This window comes from Brachionichthys hirsutus, chromosome 4 (assembly GCF_040956055.1).
Source record: "Brachionichthys hirsutus isolate HB-005 chromosome 4, CSIRO-AGI_Bhir_v1, whole genome shotgun sequence".
Taxonomy (NCBI): Eukaryota; Metazoa; Chordata; class Actinopteri; order Lophiiformes; family Brachionichthyidae; genus Brachionichthys; species Brachionichthys hirsutus.
The window spans coordinates 5,630,344-5,648,691 of record NC_090900.1 but is presented as its reverse complement, the minus strand read 5'-3'; the positions used below and the strand labels follow the sequence as shown (position 1 = coordinate 5,648,691).

The 18,348-nt window shown below is 47.9% G+C and overlaps 3 protein-coding genes across 3 annotated transcripts in view; 2 read left to right on the top strand and 1 right to left on the bottom strand.

Moving 5' to 3' along the window:
• Positions 1-17: 17 nt before the first annotated feature.
• Positions 18-11,120, top strand: ndufaf2 (NADH:ubiquinone oxidoreductase complex assembly factor 2). Its single transcript, XM_068738712.1, has 4 exons — positions 18-150; positions 7,543-7,632; positions 8,523-8,563; positions 10,437-11,120. Exons 1-4 carry the CDS (start codon positions 36-38, stop codon positions 10,671-10,673), a joined length of 483 nt encoding a protein of 160 aa, XP_068594813.1. The 5' UTR covers positions 18-35; the 3' UTR covers positions 10,674-11,120.
• A 268-nt stretch (positions 11,121-11,388) lies between these two features.
• On the bottom strand, positions 11,389-13,527 carry smim15 (small integral membrane protein 15). Its single transcript, XM_068738719.1, has 2 exons — positions 13,450-13,527; positions 11,389-12,030 (listed from the first exon to the last, which is right to left on the bottom strand). Exon 2 carries the CDS (start codon positions 11,998-12,000, stop codon positions 11,776-11,778), a length of 225 nt encoding a protein of 74 aa, XP_068594820.1. The 5' UTR covers positions 12,001-12,030; positions 13,450-13,527; the 3' UTR covers positions 11,389-11,775.
• Positions 13,528-15,806: 2,279 nt separating this feature from the next.
• The window catches only part of LOC137892915 (zinc finger SWIM domain-containing protein 6-like), a 33,371-nt gene continuing 30,829 nt past the window's right edge, over positions 15,807-18,348 (top strand). Inside the window, exon 1 of the mRNA XM_068738328.1 lies at positions 15,807-16,266. Coding sequence (XP_068594429.1) covers positions 15,807-16,266 — 460 coding nt within the window. The remainder of the gene's footprint in view (positions 16,267-18,348) is intronic.

The window sequence follows — 18,348 nt, the reverse complement described above, 5'->3', positions numbered from 1 at the left end:
AGAGGACCGAGGAGTAAACGAGGGTGTCCGTGAACATGAGCAGGATCGCTGGTTTAATACGGCGGACCTTCGGTCTCGTACGTCACCACGTCGGGACAGATCATTTAGGGAATAAATATTACTTCATCCCAGAACAGAAGACGTGGACAGGTAACCTAAGCCTTGTGTGCTAAAATTAGCCATAGTGAATTCATGCGCGTTATCGATCCCTGCTGTTAACAAAGGAACAAAAATAATCAACTATTAAATGTCGTTGACTCTTACTCTTTCCAAGAGTCTGACAAACCAATGTTAGTGTGACAGTTTCCCCATGTCTTGTATAGCTAACTCTCATACGCCGCTAAATGTATTAAATACATACGTTCTTATATGAAATCTCTATATAATGCATTGGTTGCTCTGTTTTCTTAAATGCGTTTTGTCAATTATGAATTCACCTTTATCCTCTAACCTTTTCCCTTGTAGTATAACAATCTCTCCACTAGGTGGCGGAACCGCATCAGTCAGAGCTTCGCTTTTGAGGCGGTTCTGTACTATTTAGTAGTATATTCTTGATGCAGCTTGCCTGCTGTTCGGAGTTTATTGCTTCGGGGGTTGTAAAATGTCAACGGCAATAATGAGAAGAGGTCTTGTCCGTAACGGAGGGTCACGCCTCGTGGCGGCTGACAGGATTCTCCAAGCAGAATTCACTCTCGTTTCAGAAGCTCCGACGTGTCTTCTGTGCAACCTGCACTGAGTGACATTAACCTGGGAACGCTAAGGTCTCCCATCTACGCGTGGTTGTGTTTGTCTCCCCCTCTTGGTGCAGCTGAAGGTGAAGTCGTGCGTCGGCGAGTCGTCGCAGCGCACGGTGCTTCTCTCGGAGGACAAAGCCAAGCTGCTGTTCTGCTTTGCTGGAGACGCACCTCAGGCAGGCTGTAAGGCCGGTTCCTTTCCGACTGAACTTGACTTTATGCTTCACCTTTTCTCAGCCGTTTGTGGGGGGGGGGGTAGTTGCACCCACCTCGTATTTATAATTCATCACAAGGCTGCTCCTCCACCCCGGCTGTCAGGCTATTCAAATGAGACATCGCAGAGGCCTGTTTTCTGCCGCGCTACAGACGACCATATTCACTCTCCATCCACAGCGACTGACACCAGGGGGGGGGGGGGGGGGGAGACTGGTTGTGAATCCCAGACAGCCACACATATACATGAATAAGAATCACATAGAAATATATGGTGCGCACATTTGTCTCTTTTGTTCATGCCACTCAACCACTTCAGACTGGAAATAAAGCGAATGTCTAATTCAGTCCGGATGTCTTGCTAAATCGAGCTCTTTTTGATCTTAAACTGATAGGCCAAGCGTGGGCTTTGAGTCTTAAGGCGCGGACCGCAGGGCTTTCTACTGCAGCGCATGAGTGGTTGAAGTAGGTGAGCAGCCCCCCCCCCCCCCCCCCCCCTCGCTTTTTATCTCTGTCTCTTAACTCCGCCGACTTCTTGAATTCGTTTGTCCATCCCTCGTGTTCAGTCAGGCCCTCTCTACCTTTATCCATGCTTTGCTGCCCCCATTTTCTACCTCTCTCAATCTGTTAACTTTGGAAAACTGGGGCGTAAGCAATTCTGTGCACGGTAGGCCGTGCATGAGAATGTTAATAGCTGCTAAGACCGAAAAATACCATGGAGCAAATCCTTTTTATTTATACCAATCCGTCCTGTCTGGCTCACCGCCCCAGTTCATCTGCAGTTACTTCTGGCTCCTTCTGCCCTTCCTCTCATTGCTGTCTCTTCACTTTCCTCTTGTGAAGCCAATAAGAGAAGTTCAGCAGTACGGCGGGTTGGACCCAGCACAGTAACCCCTCCCCCCTCCCCTCAGATGAGGCTGCACATCAAAATGGAAAGGACCGAGTCTGAAGTGCATGCCCAGAGAGGCAGAAAGTCTGTCTCTGTCTTAAGGAAAGGTCCAGCTCAAGGGGCTTCCCGGTTGTTGCGGCTCTTTGGAGAGAACCCGGCCGTCGGGCTCCAGTGATTGTTGTCTGTGGCGGGGCTACAAGAGAAAGCCACTGGCAACGTGACCACTGGTCTTTAGAAGGCCTTTGCCTTGGTGTTAGCTTCACAGTGCTCAATAGGGAATCTATATTCTTCCCTCTTTCTGTACTCGTCTGTCCCCCAGGCCCGGCTCTGCCTCGCACGGCATGGGGGGGGGGGGGGTGGCGCCGTGTCACGCTGCCCAGATGAAAGCAAAGTATTCTGTGGATGGGCTCATTCGTCTTCAGCAGCGGGCCTGCAGCTTTGACGGCCTGCCTTCCCTCCTTAATTTAGGAAGAGAGGCGCGTTGACATTATCGGCCGCTGCAGGCACATTTGAAAATAATTGCCTGTATGATTGCTATTTTTCTTACCTCTTTGAGGGAGGTGTAGCCTTTGTCTTGGAATCAATGGCTGCTCGATACTGGACAGGGGAAAGGCAGTTCCCTTTCAAGTGTCAGTGAAAGGATGTATTTTTAGTGCTATTCATTTAAAGCGGTGTGAGCCATGCAGTTTTAATCTATTGGTCCGCTCCACAGTGGGGTGGGGGGGGGGCTCAGAGCTTCTTCTGAGGCGCCTCCACACTAGAGGAAAAGATGCCTCGGCTTGTCGTCCTATCACGATCCCTTTCTCGTTATCTATTATATATTTGATTTCTCTATGAAGTGAAAAACTGAAAAGGCCTCTGTCCTGCTATTTCAGGGTGGGTGAGTCTGGGGACCGACCGACCGAGGGAGGGTGTGTGTGTGTGTGTGTGTGTGTGTGTGTGTCACCGCAGCATGCTCACGTGTGTGTGTGTGTGTTTAAAAAAGAGAAAAGGAATAGCTGTTGTGTGTTTTCTCTCCACTTCATGCCCAAACACACTTAACACAACAACAGATGGCCGTGTGTCATCAGAGCCTTGATTCAAGCCGCATATTTCCACGGAAAGAGTCACAGCGGAGAGAGATGAGCTTCCAAATGGCTGTTTATTCTGCCACAAGCCGTCCCCTGGGTGTGATGAAGGAAGGTCTGTCCTACAGTAGGACACCCAAGTCAGTGTTTACCGTGGAGCGGCTGCAGCGAGAGCCGCGACGCTAAATCATTTGAATTGATCGGCAGCCTTGAAAGTTTAAATAAAGGTTGTTCAGAGAAACCAAGCGGGTTTGACTCCTCTTGCTGTATATATGGTGCGTGTGTGGAACATAATGAAGTGGCTTAATGACGTCATTAAAAAGGAATTTTAAGAGATGGATGCTGAAAATGAGGAACGTTTCACACGGGCCGGGTTCCACTTCCACTTCTATTAAATGCTGCGACATTCCTGCCTCTCCAAAAAATCTTTTTAACCTCTTTCAGACCGATCCAATCAGAGACTCCTGATGATTAATTGACTACGGCGTTCCGATGCATTCGCGCGTCTCTCTGGTCAGATGGCCAGCGAGACGTTTTGACACGTCGGGGCTCCTTTATCTGTCAGAAAGACAGACTGATGGACAGACCGACACGCAAGGGGGCGTCTTCAAGAGCCTGCCGCTGCTCATTCGATTCAGAATATTTTAATAACGCAGACAGGCAGAGAGAAATAAGGGCAGGAGTGAGGGAGGAAAGATAAAGCCAAGGGAGGCTTTAAGAGAAGGTGGGGTGTAGAAAGTGAGTGACAAAGAACAAGGGCGATACTGACATACGGGGTTAAATTATGGAGAGGGAGAAGAATGGAGAGGGTGAAAGTGAAAGGAGGTTTTTCTGACGGTAAGAGTGTGAAATGAGTGGGTGGAACGGGAAGACAGACAGAGGGGGGGAGAGGTGGAAGGTGGAGGTAGGTTAATAGAGAGAGAGAGAGAGAGAGAGTGGGGTGGACCGAAGGGGCAATGGGACGAGACTTCGGGAGGATGGGTGGTCCGAAGTGGAATAAAGCATCCGCTCCACCCTCAAGTGTGCCTGTGTTTGGTTAAAAGTAACACACGAGGGAAATCAAGAGTCTTCTTTTCAGCATGCTGTGACTTTCCCATGAATTATTCCCCTCTGTTCTGCCGTGAGCCGCTCCAGCCTCGGCGGGATCGACAGCGATCGGGACAAACGGAATGAGGGTTGACTCCAAAACAGGAAAAGGGAACAGCAGCAACAGCAGGGCCTACTTTCACGCTGACACGAGCCTCCTCTCGCCGGAACTGATGCAGAGCAACGGCTGGGCCTTTCCCTTCTACACCTCATCCCACACCACTGGGCTCGGGGCTAATGAGTAACCATGGTTACATGTCTTATGCATCGCCTCCATTTGTCTTTTCTTGGGGAAGGAGAGAAAGAAAGACGGCGTCAGCATCGTCACCTGGCCGTCCTTGCATCAGCGCTGCTTCCGGGATCGCTCCGTCTTCATAAAGCTGCCCATTACCGTTCACTGGCCTCCCAGTCCATCTCCGGCACGCGGCTCAGCTGCGGGGGAATAAACCAGGCTTAGCTAAACCTGCGCCGCCGCCATGTCAGGCCTTAAAGTCGCGGCTTTACCTCCTCCTGCCTAATGGAGAGTCCGGAAGGGGCTGCCGTCTGATCTCCAAGTGGTAGAATCAGTTCAGAGAGAACGTTCTCACGTTAGACGAAGGTGCTGATGATGAGGAGCGTAAGACGCAGGTGTGCTCTAAGCAGAGAGCTCATTATTTTTCGCCTTACTTCTGAGTTTTAAGGGCTCTCTGGACCCAGATGTTGCCGGTTGTGCTCCCCCGACATCCTGCTTCTGTAATCAAAGTCGGCGCCTGCTGCGAGAGAGACACCCGAAGACGCCTGCGATGACATTGTGGAGGTGAAAGAGCTCTAAGGTTACCCCCTTCCCGGCTCCCACCCGCTCCCGTCGGTATTCACCTGGGAGCCAATCTGTGAAGTTGGGGGGGTTGTGTGTGTGTGTGTGTGTGTGTGTTTGTGTGTGTTGAAGCAGGTGATGGATTTTAGCGAGGTGCGTTCAGGGTTCAAAGAGCAGTCCTTGGAGCGCATCGTGTCTTATTCTAACGAACAGGAAGGCTTGGCGTACCTGCTGTTTGATTGGCTCCCGATCTTGCTGCCACGGCAACCCCTCAGCCATCCTGCCTCCCCGTCTCCTCCCTTCCTCCCCCCCCCCCCCCCCCCTCCGGTTCCACAGCGAAGGCTCATAGATGAGTCGAGCTCAGACAGGTGAGATGGCTCATGAATATTTATGCTTTGGGATTTCATTCCTCCTGCCACTGGCCCCTCCCCCTCCAAAGCGGCGCTGCGTTTGTCCTTCACGGTAAAGAGGCAGCGTCCTCACTCCTGTCCCTCAGGTTAATCTGCCTGCTCTCTAGCCTGTGTGTGTGTGTGTGTGTGTGTGTGACTGCTAAGTAGGTTTCCCCCAGTGAGTGATGCGAAGGCAGACCTGTCACAAGAGCCCCACAGAGATAGAAAGCTCCTAACCCCTTCAGTACTCGTCATTCTCTCTCTCTCTCTCTCCCGCTCCCTTCTTTATATCTTGTTTTGTGTTTTGACCGCTCTGCCATTTCCTCGCAACTTTTTAAATAGGACGATTTATAATTTGTGTACTTCGCTTCTTTTATTACATCGTTAAAAAACATTGAATTTGCACATCAACAATTTGGGCAGTGCAAACGTGATGGAATAAATAGTTCAAGAACATAATGTGTCCATTCCCGGATGTCTGTCGCTTGTTCCTGCAGGTGGTTTGTGTTTGTGGTAGAATTCTATTTTATTTCAGGAATGAACCCCCCCCCCCCCCACTCCCAGTCAGCCCCTAGAAGCCTCTTCACAATCGTATGTATGTAGTCGTAGGAGGATCAACCGTGTTTCAGAAATATATGTGCATTTGTTTTTCAAATCCAAGCACAAAGGCCGGGCTGGTACGGTTTTAGTCGCGCTGCAAACATAGCGAGATGAATAGCGATCCATGTTGGAGCGTGACCGAGTCGAGCGGGAGACGCGGCCGAGCAGACAGAAAGAAGTGGCTTCCTCAAGTCATGCTTATTAGTTAGGCATGAGGTGCAGCTAAGCACATTGCCTGTTGGGGCCGAATCATAATTGGTCCATTTCAGTCTGCTGCCTCCCACGACCCAATGCAAACGCCGACGTGATCTATTGGTAATTTGCATTCTCTTCTGCTATCCAGGGAGTTTTTCTAGGAAGCCTTTCCTTCTGAAAACACGCTTGGAAGCAAATGGAGGATCATGACATGAGGGTTTTTGTTTTTCCTTCTTTTTTTTGTTAGACCTGGAAATCAGAACGTAAGGGCTAAAGAGCTGTCAGGCCCTATAGCGACAATCTAGTGGGAACCGAAGCAATGGCAGCCTAATTAAATGACCTGATTACTATATAGGCTGGATAAAGTATGGAAGGGAATCATCCTCACAACCACAGCACTGCGCCTGCGTGGAAATACTTTTTTTTTTTACATTGACTGGAATCAGTTTCAAACTGAACAGACGACGGTTTTTTTTTTAAGGCACAAGCACAGCCGGTATTCACACGTCTGAGTGCCGTCGTTCATCAAAGCCCACCCCCCCCCGTGCTATCTGTTATGGATGACGTAAACATTAAGGCCATCAGTCTGGGGTGTGCATTGAGACGCTCGCCTCCATTTGTCCGTGTCCAGTCAGCTGCGGAGAAATGGTGATAGAATCCTGACAGATTGTCTGTGTTTTGAAGCGTGTTGTTTTCCTCGCCCGTCTATTTCTCTCCTCCGAGCCACGTTTGCCATGCATCATCACTCTCTCTCTCTCTCTCTCCCTCACTCTCCTTCCTTGCATCATCATTTCTCAGAAGGATGGGAGAGATGGATGCGCGTCCAGCCACCTGCCGGCTGAAACTATGGAAACGCAGCGCTTGCTACAGCGTCGCACAAAGATGCAGCCCGCAACCGTCTCGTTTTAATTCACTCGCTTTCTCTTATTCTCGTTGTCTCTCTTTCCATCGCCCCCTCCTCTGCCCCTCTCTCTCTCCCCTTCCATGTCATTGCGTGCCAGCCAAACTTGTCTAATCAGCAGATTCGACCAAAAATAATTGGCGGTGGCCTTGCTGCTAGCGATCGTCATGCTGTATACAGATAGAGAAAGGAGCGCTTAATATTCCGTGCAGCTCGCTCCTCTCCTGTTCTCTGTGATATCTGACCTCTTTTGTCTCCCGCTTGGTTTGATGTTGATTTTGGAGGGCATTGTTAGCCAGAGTGCTGTGATTGGAAGAGGCTGTCGGCGAAGGGGTCTGTGGTTGGTGGGGTTAAAGGGAGGACGATTTGCATAAAGGCTTAGCCCAGATTTGGAGCCACTCAGCGAGATCTGAGGCGAAGGGCCCGAGGGCCTCGAGGTAATCATCCGTGGCCTGTCACAGCGCTTGTCATCCCTCTGTGTTTTCCGCGTGTCTGTCTGTATCCGTGTGTCTGTGCGAGCGGGAGATAGAGAGCATTGTGTCTGCGCCTCTTTGTGCACGTCGCGTTCCTTTGTGTTTTCTGTGCATCATTGTCGAGCATCTCCGTCTAACTCGTGCTCCCTCTTCCTCTGCTTTTTTGTTGTTGTTGTTGTTGTTGTCCTTTTCGGTTTCCCAGGAAGGCCACTTCGTGCCAAGCGGGTGATAGTGCCAGTCAATCCTGTCGAATCTGAATATGTGGAGGGCAGCATACCGATAGAGTGGGAAGGTAAGTCTGGACTCTCTACTCACTCGTTGTTCCTGTCACTGTCATTACCGTCACGGATAAATGGCAATTTAATATTGATTCTCTATTTTTATTTTTTTTATCATACCGCAAGATGGGGGTTGGGAGAAGTGGCGATCCAAGACGCTTTCTGCTGGCGTTACACAACCTCGCCATGAAATAGTGTTTCCTCTTTCTTACAACTGGATATAAACTGTTCCCTCTTTCTCAGACGGGCTTTATCCACCTTAAACCCCTCATCCTGCTTCACCCCATCCCTCATGCATTTTCATCAGGATGCAAATAAGAAGGGGATAAAAGAGGCCCGGAATCCCTACGCTATAGCTGGAGGAAGACTCAGGAAGTCTCTATCCCCCCCCCCCCCCCCCCTACTCTCTCCTCTTTTTCTTTCTCTCTTTTCCTGGCTCCCTTTAACCTGCTCTGCTGTGCAGCCAGCTTAGCCAAAATAGAGCTCCTTAAAAAGAAATAAAGGAAATGACAGACACGCCAACACTCCGGAGGAGAAGGAAGGGACAGAGAGATACGGATGGAGAATGCCGTCGCGTGTTCTTTCAAATTCAGATCAGAGTGGATCCACATGTGCTGCTCGGGAAGACGCGGCGCTCGGCGGCCCTGCTCTGCCTAGACAAAAGCAGCGTCAGTGTTTTGACTTCATCCTGTGCTACCTTGATGAGTAGTTCGCAAAGTGAAACGAAAACAAATCAGAAAACCCTGGACCCCCCCCCAAGTCGCCTGGACTCCTGACAGAGCTCCCGTAGTGATGGCGTAGCTGCAGCCTTCAGATAGGACTGCAGCTTGTGTTTCTGCAGCGCGTGTTTGTGTGGGTGTTCTCACTCATCCTCTTGTTCCTCTCATCTCTCCTACTCCTCCAGCTTGGATCCAAGGCAGACGGAAGGAGCCCCCCTCCGTTGAGGTAACCCCCCTATACCCGTTCCTCCCTGCTGTGCTGATGGGTTGTACTCTCGGGGGGGGGGGGGCTGGTTACACGGGGAGGGAAATAAGCAAAGATGGAGAGGAAAAGGCTTTGATTTATTTTACAGTTTCAAACTGAATCCCGGAACTTTCCATGACAGGTGTTAAAATAAACAGCAGCTGAAGGGCATTGATGGTGAGCCGGAGAGCCAAGGCAGCCTCTGAGCAAGGCGCTCACTGACACCATGTCCTGGTTTACGCTCTTTTTGCGCAACAAAAGCCTGCATCTCGGCTTTTTGTGTTTTATTTCTGGCAGTCTCCAAGTCAGAAATGGTGGAGCGCTGCCCCCCCCCCCCTGTGCGCCTCGTACTGGGCTTATTGCTCCTTAAATGTGAGAATGCTGGAAATTATTTTGGCCGGTGAAATGTTGGTCTATAGGAAATCCCTTGGAAGGCCAATACACAGGCATTCTTTCTTTCTGTCTGTCTGTCCTCTCTCCCTGCCAACGGCCAAAGCCATCCCCTGCCTCTGTTGCCAGAACATTCTCTTCCAATTTTCTGCCTCGCGTCTGCCCCGTAGCTGCCATCGACAGCTGGACAGTGTCGACGTGGCCAAGGCTGCACTCCCAGCACATTACCCAAGCCCTTGTCACGCTCCCTCTCTTCCCGGTCCAAGCCGACATAAATTGATTGGATTAAATCCTGTCATTAACAGGCTGGAAAAGCAGCTCAGTATGTTTGCCCCCCCCCCCCCCCCCCAAAAAAAGCTTTGTGGCTACAGCTCGTCCCTCACTTATCCAGTCCTTCAGCATTATTCCCCAGTCCTGCCTTTCTTTTCCGTTTCCCAAGCTAGGGAGAGGCTAACATCACTGGAGACGGTAGCCGAGTGGCTCAAGTATGTAACTTGTATTCCACTGGTAGGCTTGGTTCAAAGTTGCGATGGTTTCCATGAGGAGGAATGCTCGTTTATATTGCAGTTACTGTCATACTAGTTTACCAACCCGTCCCGAGCACTACATTGTTTTTTTTTTTTAACCCAAACTTTATTGGACTTAAACAGGTTAATTGAACTCGCTTTTTCTTCATGTCCTAAGTCATGCTCAACAGATGCACGCATTTGCTCCTGGAGGCTTCCCAGTGCAGCTTCATGTCTCCTCTACTTTAAACTATGCAGGAGTTGGCTGCACTCTAAGACAGAACAGAGGCAACTCATTAAGGATGAGGTCATTTCATGGTCTAATTCTTTTTTTCAGAATACTTCAAAGTTTCCAATAAGTAATCTTGTAGTCACATTCCATTTTCTCAGATCTTCAGGAAACTACCAGCTCAACTTTTCCAACAGAAAAGAGAGAGAGTGGGGTGGCATTTACCTTAAAACTATATATTTTTTCTTCTTGCCTGCTGTTGGGCAGCCATTTTTTGCATGGACTTTATAGACTTTGTAGATCAAACAACTTGAAATGGGAAGGCTGTGAATGTAAACATATACGTACGGGGAAGTATTGATTGTATCAAAACTTTAAAGTACATTCATTTTCAGGTAGTTTATCTGTTCATTGATGTTATGCCTATAGTCTTGGTCAAGGTCATTTTAATTAATTAAACTGCGAGACATTATTTTTATATATAGCCGGGGAGTTCTGAAACACTAATATCAACATTTATAACTTTATGTAGCTGAAAATTATCATTTATGAAAGTAACATTTCGTTCGTCGGTGTTTCTGACCCATATTGTTCTCGTTTTTCCAAGCTTTGATTATGGAAAAAGATATCAAATTACATAAAATAATATGTGGTATTAGAAAGATCTCATAAATAATCCTGTGACTTGTCAGTCATTCATTAATATATGCCCATCTTATGTATTTTGCAGGAGCTTTTGAAGAATGAATATTACAGGGAGCAAATCAAACTGAAAGCTAAGGAGGTGGAGGAAAAAGATCTTGCCCTGCAGGCTCAGGAATATGAAGAAGGTCTGGTGGCGACTCCTGCAAAGGCATTGGCCAAAGGCCATGCAGCTGCCACCACCTTCGGCAAAGAGGAGATCGGCGAAGAGCCCGTCAGCTCTGGAAACACGTTCCAGCCTGGCTCTTGGATGCCAAAGAAATAGACAGAGACGTCCACGTACACTGAGGCCACTCTACAACGTAATAATCTCCTCATTGTCCTCAAACAATACAAGACAATAACTATCGCTCGTCTTGCAGACGGCCACAGGAGACCACAGTGAAGTTTCATTCATTCATTTTCATGTCCACTTCATGAGTGAATTTAATGCATATTTTACAAGATTTTTTGGAAAGAACTGTCAAACAACCTCTTTGGCGGAGGTACCGGTAACGACCATATAACATATAAACCCCAGCTGTTCATACCGCAACAAAATCTGGCCAAATAAATCAAATGAAGTCAATAAAACGTGCAAAATTGTGCACCAAGTGTTGCACAACTGTTATGTTTTTTTTTTTTACTTATTTCGAATGGTTGACTTTCCTGTACTGAAAGAAATATTTAAAACCGTGGGCGTTTTATCCTTTCCGGTTTGTTTGGATATTCCCTTGTCTTCTTTTCACAAAAGAAGAAATGAGAAAGATAAATAAGCAGGCATGGGACCTTGCAGCTGCTGCAATACTAAAGCTGAATTCACCTGTTCTCCGTAATGGTTTAAAAAAAAAAACACATTTAAGCCTATTTAACAATATTAAAGGAACAATGGGGTGCAACTGTTTCTTTTATGTGGACTAAATAAGAGTTGTTTATAACATTTTAAGACAAATATTAAATCCACACAGAAGTAAATGGATTTTCTTAACAATCATGAAAACTTTATTGACTTACAAAGAGTTACTTTGGATCATTTTTGAGTTCCAGTTCTCTAATTACACTGACATTTTAACAGAGCACGGATGCTAACAATGGAATGCAAGGTGCTGCAACAGCTGCACAGTATTAGAATTGGATCTCTGTTTAAAACAGATTACAGATGACCACCATGCTCTTGCCGACCAAAGTCCCATTAAGACGAGCCTCCTCCAGGAAGCGCTGTCCATCTCAGCACTGTTAGGTCTGTGTGTCCTGTGTCCCTCCTACCCCGGACATGAGGCATGGTGGCCCTGCACTGACAGTCGGGCTGGGACAAGGAAGGGCACTGTCATTATTTGGATGGGGCGACCGCTCCTCCTCTCTCATGCCCTCGTTCTACCCTTGCAGACTCAGTCTCTCTTGGTCCTCTTGGCCTTGGCGATGTTCTCCTTCCTTTTCTGCTTTTTTTTCTGTTCCCGGTCACGTGCCTCGATCATCTTGGCCAGTTTCCAGGACAGCAGTGCACTGGCGATGAAAAGAGGTGTAAGGGCCAATATGACAGTGGTGAGGAAACCATAGGGGTCTTTGGCAGCCCACTCCACCACATATTCAGCCCATGCCCGAATGTCAATCATCCTCTTCTGAATATGTGAGGCTTTTGAAACCTGAGGAAAGGTACCAGGAGAGAAAGCAGTGATTATCTAGAACAGTGTCAAAAAAAATAAAAATACATTTGCAATAACCGAAGGGCCTTCAACAATATATCAGGAGTGGGAAAGTGGGTGTATAATTTACAGCAACAGTGTATGCAAATCCATAACTACAGTATAAATATTCTGTGTAGCCATACCCTTCAATTGCATCATTGTAAATTGAATTTGAGTAACAAACTACTTGTTACGCACAGATGTAGACGAGGTTCTCCAAAACCTGGTCTTATTCCAGATATACGCCCTCATCGTGGCTACGTAGCAAATGAAATAACCCGAGTTTGGGTTCCGTCTCACACTGATGCTCGCGGTTGTCTTTCATACCTCACGCTCGTCTCCTGTCAGTCTTTAGAGACAACCGTTAGAGCTGAAAATGAGTGCTGCTCTCTGATTTACAACACTGACCCTAACAAACCTCACACACCTAGATAGTCTAAAGGAATAACATTATTAGTTATGACAGCATTAGTATGTGTGGCATTTTTGTAATGGCGGTTTGGCAATTGATAAATTGATATATGATCAGAAGACAATTAGGGTATTTATCAGGATTATATCAGTTGATGCTCATCACAGCTGGTACAGCAGTCGACATAAATGTGTATCTACTATATTATTAAATGAATATGATTACTGAGCTAGACAGAATAAATTGGATAGAATCAGTCAGGCAGAAATGATGTCGAAAAATATTCTTAATTATCTGACAGAATCATGAATCAATTACACAGTCAGGAAAGTAGCTTAGTTCTATTCTGTACAACTTGTCACCGTGATTTCAAAATCAGCATGGTTAAAGTAGCCAAAAACAGCGACTACATTTGTAAATACCAACAACACTAGCTAGTTAGTTAGTGACCATTCAATTACATATGAGCTGAGTAACAACAAAATAAAACACACGTTAGATTCCGGTATTATACCGATTAGCCATCGTTGTCATTACAAATAGAGCAAGTAATATATACGCTTGTAGTTATTAGCTGTTTATTGACAACTTGTCATGCGCCCCGACTTCGTTACCATCGGGCTAGCTAGCATCAACCCGAGCCGTCACTATTTAGCACCATCTATTTACGAGCTGTGCATCTAAAAGCCGTTACAAACATTTTACGCTATCTGCAGCCTCATACAAACCAGCTAGGACATATTTTTTTTTCGTCGTATGTTACAGGAGGATGATAACTGAATGTCTGATACGTGAACGCTAGCAACGCTAGCTTACCCGCCCATCCATAACGGCCTAACTAAGTTGCAAAAGCAGTTAAGTATCGTCTTATCAGAGCTACAACAACGTAAATGAATGTAAGGAGAGAAGGAATGCGTATTTTTATATCGGTTAGTAGTCAAATCAATAACATGAACTAAACTTACCAAAGTCCAGATATCTTATTTACGTCTACAATAAAATGGATGGACGGATAATAACTAGCAGCTCCCTGTTCCAGGAAGTGTAAGTGGTGGTCGCGACTTACTGCTCCCTCGTGATTGGATAAGACGAGTTCCAAAAAGACACGGGAAATGTAGTTCGCATTATGTTTCCGCTACAGTAAACGTAAACAGGGATTCATTTAAAGCGATTTCGAGGAACTTTGGATCCACTATTGCTCTTTTTTTTAGTTGTTAGATGTTCCATTATAGTATCCAAAAAATAAAACTTAACAAGAAAAGCAGAGCAAACGTTTTTACACTGATTTTACCCATACAAACACAGACACGCAGAGTAGGTGAGAGCAGGTACAGTACTAATATACACATAATGTAACAGATTCAGAAAAGCAACAACAGTTTGTTCTCTTTCATATAAAATTATTGGAATAATAACATTTGGCATAATGTCACCTGAAAGAACTTCTGAATATAGGTGGAAATAAACCACCTGGGCTGCAGACACAAGTCGAATATATTTTCCATGAATAGTATCTGCTGTAAAGTAGTGTGAGATATATTAGATTTTAATGTGTAGATCTTAAAAGGATGTTACTATATATTTGTTTTCCAAATATTTTTACGCATTATCTACATTAGGAGACAACGGTATAGTAATTGCTCATATCTTGCAAAGGGAGCAATCCCTCTAAAAACACAGACAAGCAAAAAAAAAAAAAAAACAATGAAACAAAGGATAAATCATGCAAAAGCATTACCTCTTCGTAGGGGTAATAACTGGCTTTCAGATAATTAAAAAAAAGCCTTCCGTGGTCCTCTGAGGAAGATGACTAAAATAACAAAGGAGGACCTGCTGGCTTTGTGAACTTCCTGTGGGGAAGTATTGAAACCAAATCAGGTTAGGCCACATCTGCTTTGTCCATACGGCATGGATCACTTTCAGAGCGGTTCAAAGGCCAGCCTTTTAGAACTCTCACAGAGGAAGGCGAGGGCCAGCTGAGAACACATGCAGACCCATTACAAACGTATATTCAGGTCTACCAGGATAGCATTAGCCAGGTTTTATATGCGTTTTTTTTTAAAGTATCCCCGATCTGGTGGTTATTTTGGCTTATGCTGATAATTATTAACTGCTACTACATCGCTTACACAGCAGGAAGAAGCCCTGTGGTGGGCAATGAAGCCACGCCCTAAACCCCCTGGTGACTATTTTATTCCGACAGAAGTAGGCCCCTTTTTCATAACACAGCTACTGAAGCATTATCAGCAGACAGGGAGGAGGACCATAAAATGACTGCCCCGCAGTTTATAGTTAGACAGCTCCATAGCGGTGTGTCTCGTAATGGTTACAGGAAAACCCACTAATCTGGCCAGACCATGAGGAATTTCCAACATCCTTTGATCCCCCCCCACACTTCAACTACTGCAGTGAGTAAAGAGGACATGACTAGACCCGAAGATCTTACTGAGGGAAATCCGAGCATTACGCGTGGCACTTTCATAATGTTGTGAGGCTTGGGAATGAATAGACTTAGAATTCCAGATAATATTAGGTGTGTGCGAAGCTTTGAAATCAGTGGATCATATACTGGCTGACAAATGTCAAACTCTGATTTCAAAGGTTTATGCCTAAAACTTTATTGATAGAGAGAGAGAGAGAGAGAGAGAAAGGATGTGTTTTCATTGTGTTTGGGGCCCAGTGAGTGAATACCAAACAGCTGACCAACCCGCTGGTTAGTGACTAAAGCGGACACACACATCCTGTTTTCTTTCTGCTGCTTCTCCCCATGCCCCGTCTGCATTTGACATCTGAGACTATACGAACTAAGAAGTTTAAAACAACCATCATGTTGTTATTGAAGAACTTAAAGCCTCCGGTGGTTGTGCAGGCTCCAAAGCAAAAAAAATAATAAAAAAAAAAAGTCTGATTTCTTGCCCCCCTTTTACCCCCTGTGGGAAACTGTGAGACCGCCCCTGGATTAAGGCCCCGCCTTTTAACTCAAATAAGAAGCAAACTTCAAAGGCCGTCGGCCGCCGGGGCTCCGCCCTCGTGCTCCCGAACGGCTTCACAAAGGATTTGCCGACGTTCGGGAATTCCGCCTCCAGATCCTTTTATAGCGCCACTCGTGCGCTGGCAGCGCTCCAGGACCCCGCCCCCTCTCGGTTACTCTGACAACACAAAGGACCTCACGGAACTCGCAAGCGCCGCCCTGCCTTTCCCAAATAAGGGCAGTCCCTCCATGTACGGCGAACAATCGGTGCGAGATTTGCCCCCTTTCTCTTCCTTATCCCGGTTCTATGAGCGGAGAGGAGCTGCGCTTCAGGTCGGAAGCGGTGCGATCATGGCCGAGCGAGTCCAGCAGCCACCGGCCAAGCGGCTCTGCTGCAGGCCCGGCTACAACCCGGCGTGCAGGCAGGGCCAGCGGGCTGGAGGAGTCCTGTGTGGCGGCGCCGGCTCCGGCTCCGGCTCCGGGTCCGGGTCCGCTCCGGGAGGGTCGGGCAACGGGAAACTGCACAACCCCGAGTCGCTGCTCGACATCGCCGCACGCAGAGTCGCGGAGAAGTGGCCGTTTCAGAGGGTCGAGGAGCGGTTCGAAAGGATCCCGGAGCCGGTCCAGCGGAGGATCGTGTACTGGTCGTTCCCGAGAAGCGAGAAGGAGATCTGTATGTATTCCTCTTTCAACGCCGGAGGAGGAGAGGAAAGCGGAACTAGCGGGGACAATAATGACGAGACCCAGCTGCCCTTCCTGCGGGGTGTCACTCTGCTCGAGGGCGGCTGGGTGGACAACGTTTTACAAGTCGGTGAGTGGATTAACCCCCCCCATAAGAAACAAAAATACCCCCACCCCGCACCGTTCGCTTTTTCACGGGAACCGTTCCCAGGCGCTGGGGGGGCTTGTGTATCAGAAACAATGCGGGGTATTTCCACAGCACGCACCGCCACGCAGCCATTTCCAGATAAACCCACTTCTCCTTGCTTTCTGCCCACGGAGCCTCCCCCAGTAGGAAGCTTTACCACTTTGCCCCCCCCCCCCCCAATGGGTACGCAGACAAAAGCCCCCTATATCTTTTCACCGCTGGCTAAATAGGCGATATTTAGAACGGGGGGGGGGGGGGGATTTAAAGGCACAGTGCTTCTATTTTGTTTTGCCAAACACTTTTTTTTTTTGTGAGGCTTGACTGAAAGCTTTGTTGTTGCTCCCTTTCCCCAATACTCAGTTAAAGCTTTGGGCTTTGTGAAGCGGGCGGAGGCAAAGATTCATTTCGGTCTCTGCTCGGGGTAAACAGCGCTGGGGGCTCAGCATCCCCCCCCCCCCCCCCCTTTCTGCCTGCCTGGATGGCTGCCTTTGCCAGAGCCACAATATTTCACTGCAATCTTCAGGGCAATAGACTCAGCTGTCAATCCAACTCCCCGCCCGCCTTTAGTTTGGGATTCTAATCCCATTAACCCCCCCCCCCCCCCTCCCCGCCAACTCGGTTCATCAGAATCTTCATGCATTCTACAAACAAGATTTCATTGCATGATCTTCCTTCCTCCTCCCTCCTTCACCCTCCCATTCTCGCTTTCCCCTCGCTCTCTCTCACTTCTTCTTGGCGTGCTGATCCGTCCAAGGAATCTGTGTGGAGACTGCTTCAGCTCTTGTGGGCTCGGAGAATGTGCAACGCACAATGGTAGCCATGGAGCGGGCCAGACAGGCAGGCAGGCAGGCAGCTCTCCCTCCCCTCCTCTGGCCTGTTTACCAGATTCCCCCGGCGTTAGACTCATTTTATGCGCTCACTTCTTTTCAAAGCTGTGGGAAGCTCCAGCGGCAGGGAGAGTTGATACAGGGCATCGGTGAGGAGAGAGGTGCGAGCGTTCCGCAGGGACAGAAGTGTGAGAAATGGTGTCAAGGAGGGGTAGCTGGGTCGTTATTTTAGCCACGCACGTGTGTGTGAAAGAAAGAGAGGAGAGGATGTGTGAGGGTTCTGATAAACAGAGGATGGGGGGGGGGGGGTGCATGTATCTGTGTATGCATGAGTGTGTGTCTTCATCTGCACGGGCTGTCAGTCTCATCCTGCCTGCTCATCCAGAGTGGAGGATGACAGGCGAGTTGCACAGCAGGAGGAGAGGAGGTTATGCTGATTGCAATTTATCTCCATATTTATTCCTTTTAGCTGGAGTAGATAAAGCCGAGGAAGGGAAAATGATAAATAAAAGATTCAATCTACTCCGGGGGACAGGCAGCCCACTGGAGGATGAGGGCTTAAAAGCAGGGCAGCATGGGGGGGGGGCTGCTGTCAGCCACATCACACCACATGTATTTGGCCCATCAAACACATCAGCGGGACTGGCCGGGGCAACAACAAAAAAGTGCACAGCGGTTGTGTGGGAGTGTGTGTGTGTGCGTGTGTGTGTGTGTGCGAGGCTGTTTGAGTTGTCAGTGGGAAGGGATTCAGTGTTGATGATGAAAGACAGTAGAGCAATAAAAGCGATGCAGAGGTTATTGTGTATGGGGGGGGGGGGGACTAATATACTTGAATGGATCTGCTGTCGCTGCGTTCGGCTCCTCCCCCCCCTCCACCTCCCGCTCTCCCAAGTGAGCAGCCATAAAACTCTCCATATTTACTCCCCTAAGGCCAAATACCGCCCCCCCCCCACACCCGTCTCCTGTGATTGTTTATCTTTTTCTCAAAGGCATTAATCACACGCTTTTTTCCTTTTTGTTTTTTTTTTTTACCCCCATGCCATCTAATTCCATACATCAGTGCTGTAGAGCGAATGGAATAGGGGATGGCGTTTAACTCGGAAGAGCAATAGATCGGGGAGGGGGGGGGGGGGGGGGGGAATATATCGAGAAACCGAGGGGAGACCTGGGGGGGGGGGGGGGGGAGTGGGTGGAAATG

Bases quoted from the DNA above. Each gene is read 5' to 3' on its own strand.
- ndufaf2 (XM_068738712.1), top strand. From the start codon at position 36: ATGAGCAGGATCGCTGGTTTAATACGGCGGACCTTCGGTCTCGTACGT. The intron at 151-7,542 runs GTAACCTAAGCC...TCGGTTTCCCAG, and splicing joins AGAACAGAAGACGTGGACAG to GAAGGCCACTTCGTGCCAAG. The intron at 7,633-8,522 runs GTAAGTCTGGAC...CTACTCCTCCAG, and splicing joins CATACCGATAGAGTGGGAAG to CTTGGATCCAAGGCAGACGG.
- smim15 (XM_068738719.1), bottom strand. From the start codon at position 12,000: ATGATTGACATTCGGGCATGGGCTGAATATGTGGTGGAGTGGGCTGCC.